The following is a 20,019-nucleotide window of genomic DNA, read 5'->3' on the forward strand; positions in this document are numbered from 1 at the left end:
GCTAAGGTACTGCTTGGCATTAATATAAACACAAACAACTATAAAAAGTGAACTTTCATTTAGGCCATGGAACTTAGCATATATTACTCAACATGCTCATATTTGTTAGGAACACCATGATAATGTCACTTATTAAAATTTACTCAGGTTTTATTGGAGAAATAAATAACAAGGGAGAGGGCAAAGGGACCACAGGGTGTGAGAGAGAGGAAAAAGAGAAAAGGGTTGGAGGAGAGCAAAAAAAGTGCATTCTTCAGCATTATTTAGGGTTTTAAATATCAGGAGCTGGAGAGAAAGTGGTGGGACAGTATCACTGTTTGACCTCCATAGTAGCTTAGTAAGAATATTGTCAAAGTCACCAACTGTTTGGACGAAAATGGCACCTTAAAATGGCACTACCCATAAAAGTGTTCTACCCAGCAGACATTAAAAAGGCCTCTGCACACTCTTTTCACACACACACACACACACACACAAAATAGATGGTCTTAGATCACAGAACTCTGATACTTTTTGTGCAGCAGAGAAAATGCTTGTTAAATGGGGCGTGAAACAGAGGCGATTATGTGTATCTGCAGATCATTTCAAACATATCAGGCCACAGTTATTCTGATATACTTGCATCTTGGACATCTATGGTTTAGAAAAAAAAATGGTTTTGTGAGCTCCATAACTAAAGAAATAGTAATTAAGTAAATATATTAAAAAATTGATTAAGGGACATCTGCATGGGTATATGACAGATCATTTTCTGAGAACGCTGAGGTGCTTGATAAACTATGCAGTATATTCTGCAGTTCAAAAAGACACAATGGTATGCTTCACTCCAGTTTACTTGTGTTAGCCATATGCACCATGCAGAACGATAGTGATATTTTAATACAGTGAACATTAGAAATTGGCTTCTTCAGAAAAATATATGAACTCTTTCAGCAATTTCAATGCAGAATTTTGTTGTAATATGGTGGTTCTGCATTAAACCCCTCATGCCACTTAAATTACACATGCATAACTATTATGATACACAATAATATGAGTAATAAGTCGCTGTTTAAAAGGACAGTCTGTCAGATATTAAAAGTTTGATTACATTGAAATTAGGCTTCACAGTTTAAGACAACTCACTTCTGACTTGATCATATGGCATAATGTAATGCTACATATGAGTTTTAAACATTTTTTTCAGTAGGGCAACCTAACAGATGAATGGCAAACAATGAATTACTGTGCATAGATACGCCTGTATTTGGATACTTGAAGTTTTGCCATCACCAAAATCCTGTAATGCTGTGGTTTAAATTAATTTTTTTTTAAATGTAAGTATGAATTACAATGAATACTGCATATCGGTATCTTTCAACTGTCAAGAGCTCCAAGGTTTCCTGAAGTTTTACATCACATTATAATAGGTATTCTTGCTCGCGTTCAGTCCAGCAACGTATGACTAGTATTCCGTAAACGCGGTGGACCCGGAGACCTGTTCACCGTTGCCACAAATTAGCCCCGCCTTTCCTTGGCAGGGGGATGGATTTCAGTGGACCCAGAGAAGCCTGGCTTGCTCCAATAGTATTAGTATACGCCCCTCTGATTTGGCAAAGAGGCGTGTCAATCAGCTCTCTGCATTACGTCTATACAAAATGGGAGGGTAATAATAGTGAAAAGCAGAAAAAAAACAAAAACAATCCGCCCGGGCTGCCATCTTGAATACAGTATGCCTACAGTGTGAACCACTTTAGTGACGGCAACGTAGAGAGACGGAGCTATATTATTTCAGTTCACTGTAACAGACAAATAAATGCCAGTCATTAGATTTGAAACAAAAGTAGCATAATTAGTTAAAAAGTTGTCTACAATTTGTCTTGTTTTAGCGTCATTTTGCCGACGGTGCTATTCAAATTATTTCGGAGGTGGCTGCTGCTCTTGGTATAGCTGGCCATGCTAATCGTCGCTGAAGGATCCGATTGGGGCAAGCGGACATTATCAAGCCGTCGATATTTTTCAACGTCGATATTTTAACGAATCATTTGTTTGTTTTTGCTACAGAGAGAAAGGGGGGAAAGCTGTTTTTTTGACCGCGGTGGACTATCTTTTTATTACGTTTAGCTAAGACAGAAAGAAGATAGCTCGAGCGGAATGTGGATATAGCATGTTAGCCATGTTAAGCTGGATCTTATCTTCACTGTCAACTTCTGCTCGGGTGGAATTAGTGTGTGCGGTTGGTAGAAGGTGGCCTAATGTTCAATGAAAGTTTTTTTAATACTGGGCTTATATTCAATCTCTCGGTTACGCTTGCTAGCTAGGTTAACCTATCTAGCTAAGTATTACGATTGCTATCTACCTTCGTGCCCTCGAAACGCTGCGTGCATAAGGTTGTTTGGCGTCCCCATGACTTTCCAGTAAGTGAGAGGGCTTGTTTTGCGATTCTCGTGGTTTTTAAGTTATTGCTGAAAACCTATTTTTACACATCTAGAGTTGTTATTATCATTCGGCATGGGAACTGGCCCACTTACTGAGAGAGAGGTTATTGAGCGGTCTAGTTTATTCTGAGCGCACGGGAGCTCGACAGTTGTTGCAGTTCGCCTCAGGCGGATCACATTTTCCTTTTTCCGAGTTGTAATTTTAAAATAATTAATATGGACGTTGTAATTAACTGGGTAACCACCTGCCCACACTGGTAATATGTGCAAATAGTTTTAGTGTTTTATACCAGTTGCTCTTGTGTTTGACTCTTAGGATTTATTATCCGGATCCAACGTCCCCTTGCTGTGACTGATTTTTTTTTAAGCACAAATTTGCCCTTTTTTGGATTTTTCATTCTTCAGTGACTCTATGAAATGGATTTTTAATTGAACTATTCGTCCTAAAGAGTGTAAACGATTTAACGGGAAATTGCTGGCCAACGGATTCTATCAGAAGAAAAGGGAGCAGATTTTTAAGAAATGGGTCCGGCAACAAAACTGGCATTTGGCGTGTTCCTCATCTCTTGCTCCTCAGGTGGGTCGGCTATTATGCGACTTTGTGTGTGTTTGTGTTCGACTGTGTGTGTGTGTGTCTATATATATATATATATATATATATATATAAAATGGATAGATATTCTTGTAGCTGACAGTCAATAATGTGATGCATTCATATAATACCACACCGCAGGTTTTCTTGGCGGTAAATAGCACTAGTGAAAAGTAGTACATTCAAAATAGATTCAGACTGAAAGAGTCCAGTTAAGATCGCGTCGAATTAAAAATGTTCGTGTGGGGAAAAATGGTTTGAAATGTATTTAATCATTAGCCTAGATAATGGGTAGCCTAGAATTAATGTTCCTTGGGCTTTTTATTTTTTTATTTGTAATATATAAACCGCATCAGCTGGCAACTGTACCGTAAATGCAATTTAAATGTAAAATCATTTATCAGGAAAAAAGCATAAGCATTTGATCGAACCGTCGGGACCAAAGCTCATATTTGCATATGGGTACATCAGATCAAACCAAATCCACGTGAGATAGTGGCTGGAACTTATTTTTTTTATAAGCGTCTGTTTCACTACTGAAGAGTATGTGGCTATCCTGATAAATGAATGCATTTATTGTTTGTTTAAGAGGCCAATAATCAGGGAAAATAAACACTATGATTTTGTGTTTAACATGTCAATGTTGTTTACTTAATGCATTAGTTAGATACTTGTATCGTAAATGTTTGGTGGACGCTTATTTATTTAGCCTTAAAATTGCCATCGTCACTAGATTCTGTATCATGAGCTGCAGTCGAAACGGTGGAATGTACAAATTAAGATTAGTGTTTCGATCGTTGCCTGGTGGACTAGTAAGGACTTATCTGATAACAGCCATTTGCAAATATTTACAAAGATATGCTTTTTCTCCTTTCATAAAGGCTAACCACAATTTGCACATGCAGAATGAAGGTCGCTTGTACATTTTTGACTCATCTGCTGTGGGTTCCTCCTATGTGATTTTGGCTCCTGATGTTACTGTCACCAGTTTCAGTGTAAGGCATCAGACCAAGTGTTACTCAGATTTACATCTGAAACTGAATCAGACTATTAAATACTTTTTTTTTTTTAAGTTTTCCATGATAGTTCTTTAAATGAATAAAATGGCTGACGACTGTGACATAGGTGTGGCATAAGTTTTTATATTACCTTAATGTATGATTTGCTGTGTTGTCATATCTGTATTTAGGAACCAAAGCAAATCGAAATGGACTAAATGAAAACAGTAAAAATAAACTAAGCATGGCATGCTTGAAATATAATGGGCATGATGTGTTGTTTTCCAGAAAAATCTACTGAATGTCTATTTGGCTGGCCGTTGATCGTAGTATATAAGTGAATTATGCATTCTCAGACCCTATTACAGGATAGAAATCAGGTGAAAACGTAGACAAGCTTGTGTGGTACTTTTTACATTGTTGTTGTCAAGAGTTTCAAATGTCCCTTTCCCCCCCATTTTGTGTGTGTGTGAGTGTGTGTGTGAGTGTGTGTGTGAGTGTGTGTGTGAGTGTGTGTGTGAGTGTGTGTGTGAGTGTGTGTGTGAGTGTGTGTGTGAGTGTGTGTGTGAGTGTGTGTGTGAGTGAGTGTGTGAGTGAGTGTGTGTGTGTGTGTGTGTGTGTGTGTGTGTGTGTGAGTGTGTGTGTGTGTGTGTGTGTGTGTGTGTGTGTGTGTGAGAGTGTGTGTGTGTGTGAGAGTGTGTGTGTGTGTGAGAGTGTGTGTGTGTGTGAGAGTGTGTGTGTGTGTGAGAGTGTGTGTGTGTGTGAGAGTGTGTGTGTGTGTGAGAGTGTGTGTGTGTGTGAGAGTGTGTGTGTGTGTGAGAGTGTGTGTGTGTGTGTGAGTGTGTGTGTGTGTGTGTGTGTGTGTGTGTGAGTGAGTGAGTGTATGTGTGTGTGAGCAAGCATGTGTTCATGAGCACACGTTGTCATATGTGAATCTGCCAAATTAAACCCCAAATGTACTGGGGTTTAAATCGAGATGTAACATTTATTACATATTTTGATTTATGGCCTTTGCAATTAGTTATTGGTGAAAGAATGTGGTTGCTGCAGTAAGCTGTATGTATGTAAGCTGCTTCACCGTCAGGTGTTATAAACACCCCTACTCATCAAATGAATGAGGCAACATATCACTTTAGTGTGCAATTTTCAAGTCCAGTAAGATATTGGTGATATTAACCTCTTTCACAGCATTGGGGCTGGGATCTGACACAGATCTAGAGTGTTTTATAGTGGTTGATGCATCTCCAGATGAAATGCAGAAGGGACATTGAAGCTCAGTTGATGTTGCTATATTACATTTGTGCAGTAGGCTACATAAAATTCACAGTGCCATATTAATTGCGTATTCAGTATATTTCTGTAAAATTGTCCTGGAAGAGGCTTTTCTTTGGTGGTCTCATTGTTACTGGATTCAGCCCTGGCTCCGCTGTTCATGTAGCCTAGAAATGAAAAGCTGTTGACTGTTACACCATAGGTGTAATCCAGGTAGGGATTTCACGTTGATTGGCTCAACCACACGAGGCCTGGCATGGCTGAGAAGTGCGAGAGGGCCAAGCGGACCCAAGCTGGGACTCAACGGTGAAAGGTTAATCACGCTATTCATACTGCTTACAGTGAATCAGACTGACCAACATGGGACCGAGACACAAATGAAAAATGCAGTAGACTGTCTTTAGCTGGGCACACAAATGGTAAGTGCACCCCATTAAGACAGTGGTAAGAGAAGCTCTTGACACTAATAATATTTTATCATTTTTATGCATCCCATGCTTTTAAAAAAATTACAGCATACTCATGAGTTGATAGAGGGAACATTTTCACCAATTTTAATTTGAAATAGACATGAACCTAAGTATCTTCCGTGCTTGTTTTTGAATAGCAAACTAAGGGGGGGGGGGGGGGACGACTACACTGATGAATTAATCGAACTTGGGGTAAGCAGAAAAAAGAGGCTGAAGCTAATTGCCAGAGTGTTGGACTCAGCTATTGCTTTAGGCTGAGAAGTGATCTAATAAAGATGGAAGTGTGCAATACATCAGAGACTTCCTGCTCGAAGAGTAAGCATGACCATCTACAGCTTTTCACATGCAGCATTTTTTATTGCCTAATCTCTTTGACAATAACTAGACACAAGTCCCGTCAAAGTGGGCTGAGCCCTGTAGTCAAAAGTGTGTGTGGTAATGTTTTATAATATTCTACTCCACACACTAGCATTAGCTCAGCACCCTGTTAATGCATGTCTTATTACACATGAATCTGCAAACCTCATGAATCATCATTTTGTTTCACTTTTTTTATGTATAAAAACATATACGGAGCCCCTTTTCCCAGTCACAGTTCACTAATAGCAAGAATCTTCATATTATCAAATTCAGAGAATGCAAACAGCAAAGGATGCTAAATTCGCACTAGATTTGTAGGTAAAACTGAGTCGTGTGAGAGTGGAGATCACTGAACTTCTTTAGGACAAAAGCTTCAAGGTTAGGCTCACCACTCCAAAAGGGATAAGTGCAAAACAAAAAGACCACATTTATCTTTTCACATTTTTCTTTTTGCCTTCACCTGAAGTGTTAACCCCTGACCAAAATGTCGCTCAAGGTCCCACATTTTACAGAAGTGGACAGATCATAACAGATCATCAATCCAATACATTAAAGCCAAATCACTGAGCACCTAGCAATATTATGCATATCCTCAACCACTGGATGCCTAATTTCTTTATATATTATGTTGTTACTTTTAACTTCCTGATCTTGTTACACTCCTCACACCCGCATGCTTTTGACAGTGTCCCAGAAAGATTAGACCCTGTAAATTGTAGGTAATGGGCTCATCATCACATCTTTTGACCTTCTGTCTTCCACAGCTGCAGCTGTTGTGCAGCCTAGACAAGGAGTCACATATTCTCCCCTGTAAAATAGAGCAGAGTGGTTTAGCAGGGGGTCGTTACACAGCCACACGATCTCTGGCAAATCCCCAAAATAAAGGCTTATTTTTTTATGCTGAGGATAATGCCCATTTACCTCATAAACCCCTGCTTTGTGAAGTCACACTGCAGGCATCCTGGTTTGGTAAGTCTTGCACATTTGCGTGCACTCTGCCTATTACAAGATTATGTCTCCTGTTTTCAGCATGATGACATAAGCACACATAAAGATACAGGCCCATATTAAAGATCCTCTTAAAGATGTATCTTTTCCTTTAAAGCTATACTAGTTATATTTTCTCATTAAGCTTGTGAGTCGCATGGCTTGTCATGATAGGAATAAGAAGAGCCTCCAGTGTCACCATGGGGCAAAAATAGGTGGATTGAAACCTCACTTCTTGGTGCAAAATATTCAATTCAGTGCCTGCTTAATTTACCCAGTAAGGATACAGCAAATATAACATTACATTTAGTTTTGTTTGTTCCTTTAGCAAAATATCTGTGCCCAGATGCGATCAGTCTCACTGGCTCCTCCATGTTTAAAGCAGTCAGATAGATGTTTTTCTCTCCGGAGATCATATGTCAGCTTGGACCAGCTGCTGGATGATCAGATGTGCTGTGATTATTACCATGTTAAGAATCACTCCTCCATCCCATTTACTCCTTGTTAAAATGATGTTGGTGTGACGGCCATTTCTGTCATGTTAAGCATTTGCGCATTTGAGACTATAACAAAAGTGTAGAGGCTGTATAACGAAAAATAAAACCTTGTAAGGGTTTGTGTGTAATTTCTCTCTCCTTTTTCTGCTGTACTTATGTATAGCAAACATGGGAATTCCTTAGAGAGGGAGTTTGAATAGCAATATATGAATATAATTTCTTTGCTCTATGCTCCTTGCTCATGTTTATTTGGTATTCTTGATTGATAGCATGACCTTGTGTTGCTTTGCAGTGTATCTTGATCTGCCTCTTGAAGTGGACTTCCATGACATAGGCAAGTTGTTAGCTGCTGTTGTCTAAGATGCAGGTGCCTCTGTGAATAATTTACAACCACAGTTGACCACTGCTGACAGAGGGTTATTTGAAATCACATTTGCCACCTTTGTCCTCTGACAGTTTTCTTTGACCCGTGCCATGCTTTGTCCTTTGCTAATGTTTTGAAAAATACTGAGGTGAATAAAGTCTCCACCAGTTTTGACATTGAACAGATCAGTGTTTCAGATACAATGTCCAGTCCAATACAGTATGAGAATTGCTAAGGACAAAATTTGTCCTGTAAATCCAGTCTCAGTTGTTCATTATGATCATTTGTGACTGCACCAACATCCCTGTTGCTGGAGAAGAACAGTTTCCTGAGAAACACATCTCTTTTTGCAGCCGCCAGAATGTGTGCTCAGAAAGAAAGCTACTCTCACATAGACTCATTCTGCTTGTTGGGGTTTGAGGGTTGTGGGCCCGTTTCCAATGCAGCCTAAAGTGGATTTGGTGAAAAAAGTTAAACACGATTGACTGTGGGAGTCACTGAGTGGAAAACAAACAACCAAATGGAAAAAAAAAAACTAGCTACATGCTTTTGTCAAACAAATGAAACGCATTCTGAATTTTAATCTTGTTATATTCTTTAATGCATGACCGTCATACTGATTTTGACTGATGCAAACTGAAATAAACAGTAGCCTTTTTGGCCTATCTGGTACTTGGGTCTAGTTCTAATGAATCACCAAGATTTCAGTGCTCTTTACTGTGGCCTAATTGGTCAGTGTGTTCTAGTGGGTGTTTGGTCAGTTAATAGCTCATAAGCATGGTAATAAATATTTGATGTTTGTAACTTATTTGGAAAATTGTGTCTAGCTGGACTTTATTTCTTCTTATTTATTTCGTATACTTATTGTGGGTTAATGATGTATGATAAGTCACATATTGTTTACATGTGCCAAAAGGTATGGTGGGCATTCAAGGAAATTTTATATTCACTAACCTCTTTTTCCCAGTTTTAATGGCAGTAGGTGTATTATCGGTTGTAGTCCCACGGGGACCTCACACGCTTACTGTAGTCTTTCTGGATGACCAGTTACACACCATCGTTCAGAAGACTGCACGCAATATGCATGCAATAAGTAAAAACACTGCCTGAAGACACTTCTGCTTCTGAGCCCAGATTGAATCTGAGCAGTACCATATGCCACTCGTGACTTAGACTCCTGGGGCTCTGGAGTCGACCTTATTTCAGGTGGGGTTGGGGGGGAGAATTATTGGATGGTAGGAATTGATATGTTTCCTTCAAGGAGTGGTAAACTAATTTAGTCAAGCATGTGCATAGTTCTCTTGCGAGTTGAGTGATTGGTGTACTCTTACAACTGTGTCAATAAATATAGTGAGGCTGATGCCATGAAAAGATTTGTCAGTGATGTCTTGCCCTTTCTGTTTCACTGTGTTTCACTCTTATCACTTGGTCATTCTTCATGCTAACAAAGACCAGAGAACATGGTGAAGCAGAGAGACTTTATGAACAAAGTACATGCGTTATTCTTTATTTGCCTTAATATTGTGGAGAATCTCAGGTTTTGCAGTTAGTCATATGGGGAAATGTGTGATAAGTAAATGTGCCTAAAAACAGATTACAAAGAGATGGATCTTTAGGAAATCAGGATTACCTCTTAGATAACAACTTTAATCTAGGACCAAGTGAGCATATAGGACATTTAGTCCCATAACTGAAAGATGACTAAATTTTCAGTCATGCTGACTTTTGACAAGTTTTCAAACACCTTTGAAATTATTGGACATATGTCTAAATGGGCCTGAAACACATATAGGAAATGAATGTAGACCTTCAAAGCCTCTGTTCCAAACATTCAGTCGGTGACCCTCACCAGGTTTGATGTTAACCTGCTGCTACTGCAGAGGTGGATTTGATGACAAGCAGTGAGAATGTCTGCGCTCTTCAGTGCTCCATCCGTCATCGTAACAGATGCTCTCCGATCTATTAAGTGCACTCTGTTGTTTGTAGGCCTCAGTGACAAATTCTTTAATTCATGCAAGTGCCCCACCACTTCAGAGTTACATTGTACCGACCTTGTCAGAGAAGACGCTACCTTGCCAAGGGGCTGGAAGCCGTGATTGTGCTCCAACCTGACACACTCATCCTGATGGGAAGGAACATACGATATTATGTAAAATGATAAGCATTAAGCAACCCCATAAACACCCTTCTCTGGGACTTAGTGTCAACAGTCAAGGGCTGTAGTGTCTGGGGTCACATTTTTTCTTATTCTTTGTTTCATTTGTCATTTACCAAAGGCCAGTAAAAGAATGTAATTGTAAGCATAAATTGACTACTGGGCCACATGCTTCCGTGACAAAAGATATGGACATTAAAGCATTTTTTTGTGCATTAACAGAGTATTATATACATATAATATACATGTAAGCAATCCCTTATAACCAAATCTATTATAGATGCAAGCATATGAAGGACACAGTTGTATTGTAATTGTATATATATCATGTCATTGTGTGTGAGTGTGTGTGTGTCTGTGATGCATTACAGTTTGTGAGCATGAATGCAGCTATGTCAATAACACATTTTCATAACTACAGAGCAATTTGATACCTCTGTCTCACTCTTGGTTGTAAATATTATGGCCCTTAAGAATGAAGAGAATGGAATTGAAAACAATTCCAAGTTTGGATTTGTTTGTTTGTTGTTTGCTTTATAGATAGATTGACTGGCTGATTGATTCTACCTATTTCCATTTAAGCAAATCTTTTAATCTAACTTGAGCCAAGCCATAATTCATGTGCTTTAATTGCAGCCTTCCTCTCTGATTGTCCTCACCTTTTTATCTCAGATAGCCCTGCTGACACAGAGATTCATAGGTACTCGCAGTTTCTCCATTTAGACCCAGCAACTAATGAGAGGAGCACCATGGCATCTGTTCAGAAGAGCAGCAGTAGAATGTGGGTCAGAGATTTACTGAGTCTTGTTTAGGTGGGTTTTTGAGGATAAATTTACCATACCCTCTCCTCCTGTTCACTTGCCACTTTCACACTTTGTTAGGACTTCTGAGACGTTAGTACTTCGGGATGTTCTCCAATGGAATATCTGAGCTTGGCTACCCTGCATGCAGTGTAGATAGGTGTAGCTGCAGGAGCTGTTCATCTTCCATGCTGTCTCAAAGCAGCTGTAGCATCATTGTCCAAACCACCTTGAGCAGCGGTGACATCATGTTTCATTCCGCCTTGAAGCAACTGTGACATCAATTTCCATACCACTTTGAATTTGCTGTGACATCATCTTTCCGTACCACTTTGAAGCGATCGTGACAGTAATTCCAGATTCCCTGTAATCCCCATAATGGTGACTTGGATCTCTGGAACTAATCCTTAGCTTTATCCCTACCAAGGGGCAATTAGCAAATTAATTCCACAAAATAATGTATGTTGCGTATGCCAGTTTTCATTTTCTTCTTAATGAGCCATTTTGCTGTGATTGTTGTCAGCTCTCACATATAAATGAGTCACTAAAGATCATTTGGACGACATCTGCTGGTTTTGATAGATAGGGCTATATTTGGTCTCATACACAATGAGATAAAAGCAGGCTTGATTTCTGTAACCAGTGCTTCTTTCATGAAGTGAATCCATGACTAATCACACTTGAGGAGCTTTCTGTTATCCAGAAAGTGCGGGATAACGGTGGACTCAGGATTATGATCACTGACACTGAAACACACATCTGAAACAGCTGACCTGAAATGCACACGAACCGCATGCTCTCAGCATGCCCCAAAAGCAAACTGAGTACTTGACCTGAATTGCTTTGTTGATAGTTAATAAGGATGCTATAGTAGGATTGGGCAGGTGGTGGCCATTAACATGTTCCAATATAGATGTTCCGCTCGCTTTCACTTGTATAAGAATTATGTGAAATTTTGCATTCGCCAGTTATACACAGAGATTGATCTCTTGGCCTTTTGGGAGCAGGATCCACCATCCTTATTATGTGAATTTCTTGGTAACTGATCCATCTTCTGATCAAGCGGAATAAATGAATAGAGACATCCATTAACATAGCATCCCTTCTAAATCTATCTTTTGGTTTTCTCGCCCAACACAACCTTTCAGAGACCACTGTAGTCATTTTTACTGTTTTGCAGCACTGCTGGTACTCTGTTTGCTACAGAACATTAAGCATGTTCTCACATTGTCCTGAGAGCTTCGCAGTACACTCCAAGCCCCTCAACACAGCCCAGTCTGAACAAAGTCCAGATGAACAATGTCCAACACAGCCCCTCAACAAAGTCCAGACGAATAAACTCACCTTGTGCCTCTTCTTGCATTAAGCACAATCAGTATAATTGGGTTTGGCACTCTGAAATCATTTCTTTTGGTAATAGTAACTGCCATCTCAGAGTCAGGAGTGAGACCGGGATAGGGAGGGTAAAGGGGAGAAAATGGAACGTGCCTTAACGGCCAGTATTTGGAGGTCAAATTACGCCCTTTTTTAATGTCCTTGCATGAGTGCTGTGGGAGCTGGCTGGCTGCTTTGCTCTGCTGCTGCTCGACCTGTATTGTTCCTGACTCTTCCACTGCCCCCGGTTATAGTGGCACCAACAGCCTTTTCTTTTAGTATGTGCAACCAGTTCTCGCACACCTGGCCACAAGCTTCATGTGTCCCCTGTGGCACAGATGAATGTCATTACTGATATTGCTCTGAGTGCCCTTACCTGGAGGTGGTCTTTGGATTAACGGAGTTGTGTAATGCTAGTTTGTTTAGTAACAACAAAATTCATTTTACCACAACTCATTACATTTTAATGAAAGTTCATCAGGATTTGCTTGTTTGAGCTCAATTCCTGGTTGATAATGGCACCCGTGACATGTAAACTGTGCATGTTGCTAAATGTCATGAAGGTCTAAAAAGCCGAAAAATATAGGCCAGCTCATTGAGACTCGAATGCATTTTTTGGTCTAGAGATTAGGCTGATATTCGCAGTATCTTCCGTTTTTATAACACCCATGCACATGGGAAAGGGAATGTCAGGTGCTGTTATGGCACCTTAACTGCCACTCTCATCACCTTGTACTCTGGGGCTTGAGGCCAATAGAAATTATGAACCCACCTTTCTGCTACATTCTAACCACACCGGGCCTACTTTCAGTTTTGTAAGGCACATTTTTTTCTTATCTGATTTAACCATGTAACGTTGTGTTGACCTGTGTGGTAGTCCCACAGCATTGCTTTTTTGTACCACTGTTTTATAATCCTATCACTACACATCACTGGCCGAGAGTATTTGAAATGATTATTTGCTTAAGGCCTATGAGGATGATAATGACAAATTAGAAATTGTGTGGATTTGCAGTAGCCTGAAGCTACCTTCTTACTCAGTGTTTTGTATTGTTAATCAGATGACTGTGAACGGTACAGAAATGTATTACTGGCAAATGAGCAGAGATTTCTACATAATGTGCGGGCTGTGAAGAAATTTGCTTTAATTCACTAGCTCCCAGTCGGTCGTGTGATGTTCTTGCCATCCTCATGGGAATGTGGGGTGCTGTCGAAATGCAGCGGGTGCTTGCTGTTTCCGAGTGGTTGCATCATTCGCGTGCACCTCCAAACGGTGCCATCGATCACCACTCATGAGGCAGGCTTGCACTGGACGATAAAAGTGCTCTCCTGTGCTTTTGCAGGCGCCATCCTGGGACGTTCAGAGACACACGAGTGTGTGTTCTACAACTACAACCCGAGCTCAGAGAGCCATGGCAACCGCAGTGGCGTAGAAGGCTGCATCAGTGACAAGGACAAGCGACAACACTGTTTTGCCACATGGCGGAACGTTTCCGGGACCGTGGCTGTCGTCAAGCAAGGCTGCTGGCTCGACGACGTCAACTGCTACGACAGGTAGCCTTTGGTTTTTTTTTTTTGGTTTTTTTTTTTTGTTGCTGTTGTTTGTTTGGTGTTTGTTTTGTTTTTGTTGAACACACTGAACATCAAAGTTCTTACAGCAATCCTTTTAGTACACTTTTGACTCTAGCACAGCTGAAAAGCTGTGTTCTGACAATGGTTTTTGTGAAAAATAAAATAAAACACATTTTTTAATATAAATGAGAAAATAAATGAAAAAAATTAACAAGCTGCTTTTAATATTGCAGTAAGCATGAGCACAAATAAGCATTATCAAGTTATACTGTATACCAGTGACCTTTATAACAACCAAGATAATGTAGCAGTAATGCCAGCCTGACCATAACGTCCAGTCTATTACAGTCATTTCCCATTTATTTTTGAGTGCCAAACTGCTGCAAAAATTTCATCAGCAAATGTAATCTCCTAAAAGACCCCCCAAGGTAGAAAAAAGCTTGAAATATATTTACCTACTCTTCCATCAAAATGTGCCGTTGTCCAAATAGAGTCTTTGATGTCTCAGTGAAAAGCAGTGGTATTTTTGGAAAAGGTCTGCAAATAATGTGCAGTTAATTCATCACAAATGTTCAGTTTTTCATTTATTCTGAATGCCAGTTCTCAGTTACACTGTAGAAAAGTCTTGCTCCCGAGCACAGGCCTGAGCACAGATGACCCCTTTTGATTTCTCACTAGCTCTGGCAGAGACAACAATAAATTCCCCATTCATTATCCATATGGTCTCTGCTAAACATGGAGCGCATTCCATGCTGAATATCGATACGAAGTCACCCTGGTCCCTTTTTTTTTTTTTTTTTTGCATGGTTGAGGTTTGTGCTCAACCTACCCCTCTTCTATCTCAGTCCCATTGCTAATCTGCTCCCCATGCACGACAGGTAACTGCCACTCACTGCACCATAGCACCTTGCTTCCCTTTCGCCCTTGTCCTAGCATGCAGTTGAGTCTATTTATCTCACACCCATCAGAACTGGATGGAGGGTTTTTTTTTTTTCTTCCCTCCCCTGAGAAACAGGGAAGGCTGTCTCCGCTGAGACTGTAGGCAGCTCGGCCGGCACTGCACGGAGTAGACCGTTCTCCCCTTTCTTTTCTGAACAAAAGACCTCTGGAATGTTATCCACTTCCCTTCTCATTTGCAGCTGTGTGTGTGTGTTTAACTTAAGTGGGGTTTTGTGCTGTTAATCTTTGTTTATCTACTCTAAGCTAACCATAGCACATGCCTCTAATGTGGTCTGGCAGCAGTTTCTCTGACAATGATATCTTTCTTTCCCCGGTTTATTTATTCTTTTGTTAGCTTTGTGACATAAGAAAACTGAAAGGAGATTAGGAAATAGGGAGCTAATCTCACTTGCACTTCAACTTGGACATGAACAGAATAATGACTGCCAAAACATTTTATTATTTTAAATAATAATAATAATTATTATTATTGTTGTTATTATTATTATTATTATTATTATTATTACTATTTATATAGTACCTACAGACTTTAATCATAATCGAAAGAGTATAGCTAGGTGAAACGAAAACTCCATTACACGCTAATGAATACATATATAAATCATAATATAAAATTAAAAAGTAAAATAAAATAAAATAAAATTACAGCAACGGATAAAGCAGAATGTATATAAAAATAAAATACAAATGAAAAGATTTGTGGTGAATTGGCATCCATGGTTAGTTCTCTTCTCACCTTGCGCTCTGTGCTCCTGAGACTCCTCCTGACCCTGAATTGGATTAAGCAGTTAAGAATAAATGCAAACATAAAATAGGTACAACTTATTTAAGAAACGGCTACTGATCTTTAGGTGGTACCCCACAAACTGCCGTCTAATGATTGGTTCTACTACAGTTAATTAAGTCTTGTAGTGCATTAATTGTTAAGGAGCTACAGACAACAATTGTGTTATCATTTTTATCACTGTAGAAGGTTACACCATATTTTTCTGATTGGAATCATTATATAAAGGGATGAGAGGAGCACTAAGGATTGATCCCTGTGGAACCCCACATCTTAATATTTTCCCAAAATATAAGAAGAAAACTCAGTTAAGAACAGTAACAGTACAACCCAGTTTTCCTATGAATTAAAAAGATCAACCATTTGTTAATTTTAGCAAAGCAGTCTCATTTCAGTAGTTCTATGAAAGCCTGAATGTAATTATATCCTAAATATAATTGTGTGCGTGTGTGCGTGTTTTTTTTTTTCTTTTTGATGTACAATTGAAATGTTAAGATGCTCTAAGATAAACAAACTATTGAAAACACATTTGAAATAAAATGTTGATTTAATAATTTGTTGCATTTAAGCAGTACTCTTCTTAAACATGCCAAAGGATAGAAGATAAAAAGAATAGTGCTGAATTCCTTGCATTTTCAGCTGTGATAAAAGCCTTGTGTTTCTTCTGTTCTGGATTTAATATATGTATATGTATGTATGTAAGTACATATATTTATGCATCCTTATTTTCTTTGGTTTTCTTTGTAGTTTGGTTTCCTTACCACTGTCTTTCTGCTTTCTAGCATTTCTGTTTTAGAGGACATATAGTGTGATTTTCTTTTATGGCGTTACCTGAAAGAATGGCTTCACTTTGCAATTTTTAGTTTTTCTCACTGGTACTGTGACATGCACATTATTCAGACAACCAACAATATCATTTACAGTGCAGTACATTTTTAGTGAAAAACCTACATTCAATTCATCCATTCATCAAGTTTCATTTTTGATGCAGCTTGATTCGAATGTCAGAACGAATGTCTGCTGTGCCTACATATTATGGCATCCTTGCAGGTGTAGTGCTAACTGAAGAGAAAAGCCACAGCCAACAGACAAAAGACAGGTTCGGGTTGTGTGACACACCCAAATGAGAACATCAGACAAATGAACAATGATAAACCAGCAGGGGCATGTGTGGGGTATTGGGGCATAAGGGGGCAGATGCAGGGGTATAAGGGAGCTGATATGGGGGCATGTGTGGGGGCCTCCCAGGCATCAGATCATGCTGACAGTTTGTATTTGCTTTCTGTTTCACAGCACGGAGTGCGTGGAGAAGAAGGAGGACCCCGATGTGTTCTTCTGCTGCTGTGAGGGGAACATGTGTAATGAAAAGTTCTTCTACAACCCTGACGTGCAGCCAGTTCAGAGTAAGGCTCCCATCACCGACAGAAGCAGAGGTGTCTTTAAGGGTACAGGAAGTTCTTTCCTATTACTCGCCCCATGTAACCCTGCTTGTTTTCTGTCTTGCTCTGACCCTGCATGCTGGTCCACACTTTGTTTGTTTATTTGTTTGTTTCCGATCATTGAGCATCTCCTATGATGTGTAATAAGGTCCACTGTAACATTCAAAAAATAATGTCACAATAGGACAAAACAGAACACAAAAAACAGCAAGGGCCAAAACAAGTGCTGTGACACAGTGCGAGCTGAGCAACCATAACTCTTCTGCAAAGTCAGTTGTAGTCCACAGTCACAGGCTGTTTGGGTTTTAATACATCTCCTCTCCAGCAAAAAGACAATTTTCAGCAGCTAAAAAATCCAAACAAAATAAACTGATCAGGGTGTGTGCTCCGCACTGAGTCGCTGGAATGTGCCAGCACTCTTTGAGATACTATTATTCAAGTCATTTTTCTTTCGTCTGCCTATTCAGTAGTGTGAAATCAATCCTGGGTTACCCAAAGTATTTTCAGGTTCATAATTGCTTGCAATTGCTCCAGTAAATCATGGGTGTATTTAGATAACTAGCGGCTTTTGACAAACAAGCTGCATGGTCAGACCAGACATGTTCCATAACAGTCCTTGTCAAATAGCATTGTGGAGTTTAGCTATTATCATGCTGTTTGTCGTGTTCTCAGTGAGAATAATGTTTTACAAGTGGACTAGGTCAATGATCCCGCTCAGTTTCTCACTGCCAATTGTTGTATTATATTGTTTTAGTGTTAAATCGCAAGACTTTTGCTATTTTGAACATCAACTACCAAAAAGGCATTAAACCTCTAGCGATACAAGTGCTGATCCAATCAAGCCAGATAGATGAAATTGCACAGAATTGCATGGTAGTCTCATCATTGAGATAAACATTATAGTGCTGTAGTATGTGTGTGTGTGTATGGATTGCTTATTGCTGGATACATACACACACACACACACACACACATTGCATAACATTTTCCTTATGATGCTTAGATATTTTTGACCACATATAAAATGCTTTAAGGGGTGGTTATGGTAAGTAAATTGTTCCCAGCATGCCAAATGTTTTATCCACATGTGCTCACCCTTGCAAGACCATGTTATTACTTTCGGCGTTATTATTGCCTATTATACTAAATCTGTAGTTCTATTGTAGGAACAGGTCTCACCAGTGTGGCGTACACTCTATCACTCGCAGGGTTTTGGATTTCATCTCCCTCACCTTTGCATGCTGCCGCGTTGCACGGTCACATTCTTGAAAGAAAAAGGAAGCCATCTGTACACTGCTGCGCTTGATAAACTGATTTAGGGAAGTTCTTGACATTCTCTCTTGTTGTCGTGAATGCACCCTCACCTGGATAATTATCTAGCAATGATAGCAGTGTGTGCGCACATCTAAAGAAGCAGCACTCCACTGTGCTCTGTCATTTACTGATCAGACATAGATACAAATTATGCAAAGTATCCATGTAAATTAAAAAAAATTATTATACCACTTCATATTATATTTAATTCACACACACGTGTGTTGGACTGGAATGGTAGAGTCCACCTTGACATTACCCAGCTTCTAGACTCTGCAGTGGACTGATGTCTGGCCCAGACTTCGATGGTCACTTTCAGATTAGCAGAGCCGATCACGCTGTCCTATCTCGGCTCAGATAAATGTCCAGCGTCCTCTTAGTCAAAAGAGAGATGGAGAGATGGAAGGTGGATGCCCGCAGCACTTTCTGAAGCCCCAGCCTCGTCCTGACCGTTGGCCCTCCCAATTTTTTTATTCAGTGTTCCTACGAGTGACGTAGAACTAGCCAAACAGCAGCCTGCTTATGTCGACATCTCAGGCAGCTCCAGACAGGCCTGAATAGACACTACTCTATTGCTGTTGACCCAGTGCTCACAGGTTCATATTAGTAGTTTGTATTAGTCATGTTCATAATAGCAGTACTATTCTAATGTCATATTACAGGTGTGGAAGCTTTTGACACAGGTGTTAAAAGTAGGCAATGACTATTATTCAGCATTCTATTGTAGCATAAGGGCGTGTAAAAAATATGACCTCTCTTCTAGAATTTATACTCTGTGCAGACTGACTCCGAGAGTTCAGTTGTGATTTTGAGGGTCTGCCAGATTTGAGAAAAGCAACTGCAAATGAGAAGTTTTTTGGCACAGTGTAACAAAAAAATTCTAATTTCTTAGGGCACACCAAAGCCAAGTACAAGAAAATCTGGCTATTGTACAATTAGAAATATTTCCTCTCTAAAAATTGTAGGGAGCTGATGCTTGAAGGCATCTTATCCTCCTAATTCTTTATACAAAAACAAGGATTTCACACAGAAAGACAACATTTCAGAACAACAGCATTTCATTTTCATTTGACATCAAATAAGCATGCTTTCATTTCTATTCCAGATTTATACGCTGGGCAGGTTTGGCTATCCACTCAGATTGATAGCTAGCTATCTGAAGAGGTGGGGTCTTACTGGGGGCTTATGCAATCTCAAGCCTGTTTACAGCATTGACTCCCTCGCTGTGGAATACCCTAGATATTAAATGCAGAAGCCCACTGGGATACAGTGAATTACATTAAGCACATCTAGCATTGTTTCATGACCTTGCAGCCTGAGAGTGCTCGTGCGCGCGTGTGTTGTGTGTGTGTGTGTTGTGTGTGTATTGTGTGTGGGTGTTTGTCAATACCAGTACCCCCACAGGCAGTGTAGGGTGGAGTAGTGGAGGTAGGAGTGCTTACTGGGTAAGTGTGTAGGGAGGGGATATAATCTGAAGGTTTTATCATATATCCTTTTAATGGTCAGCTGTGACAGGGAGAGTGGGATACAAATCAGGGGCGTGACACTAGCAACACAGTCTCCCTTTAACCCCTGGCTTCTGCGGGGTCATCTCGGGCTCTTTGGATACTGCACACCCCCGGGGGCAGATCCTGTAGACCGGGGCAACAAAACCAGCTGCTGTG

The 20,019-nt window shown here is 39.9% G+C and overlaps 1 protein-coding gene across 4 annotated transcripts in view; it reads left to right on the forward strand.

Annotated features, from left to right (window-relative positions):
• The first annotated feature begins 1,710 nt into the window (after positions 1 to 1,710).
• Positions 1,711 to 20,019, forward strand: part of acvr2aa (activin A receptor type 2Aa) — a 35,558-nt gene continuing 17,249 nt past the window's right edge. For 2 of the 4 annotated variants that reach the window (XM_027016914.2, XM_027016915.2), the window contains exons 1-3: positions 1,711 to 2,994; positions 13,630 to 13,840; positions 16,896 to 17,047. In XM_027016914.2, the coding sequence (XP_026872715.1) occupies positions 2,940 to 2,994; positions 13,630 to 13,840; positions 16,896 to 17,047 (418 nt within the window). In that variant the 5' untranslated portion in view covers positions 1,711 to 2,939. The remainder of the gene's footprint in view (positions 2,995 to 13,629; positions 13,841 to 16,895; positions 17,048 to 20,019) is intronic. The other 2 variants (XM_027016916.2, XM_027016917.2) reach the window with 1 other exon arrangement.

The sequence above is a fragment of the Electrophorus electricus genome, chromosome 25 (assembly GCF_013358815.1).
Source record: "Electrophorus electricus isolate fEleEle1 chromosome 25, fEleEle1.pri, whole genome shotgun sequence".
Taxonomy (NCBI): domain Eukaryota; kingdom Metazoa; phylum Chordata; class Actinopteri; order Gymnotiformes; family Gymnotidae; genus Electrophorus; species Electrophorus electricus.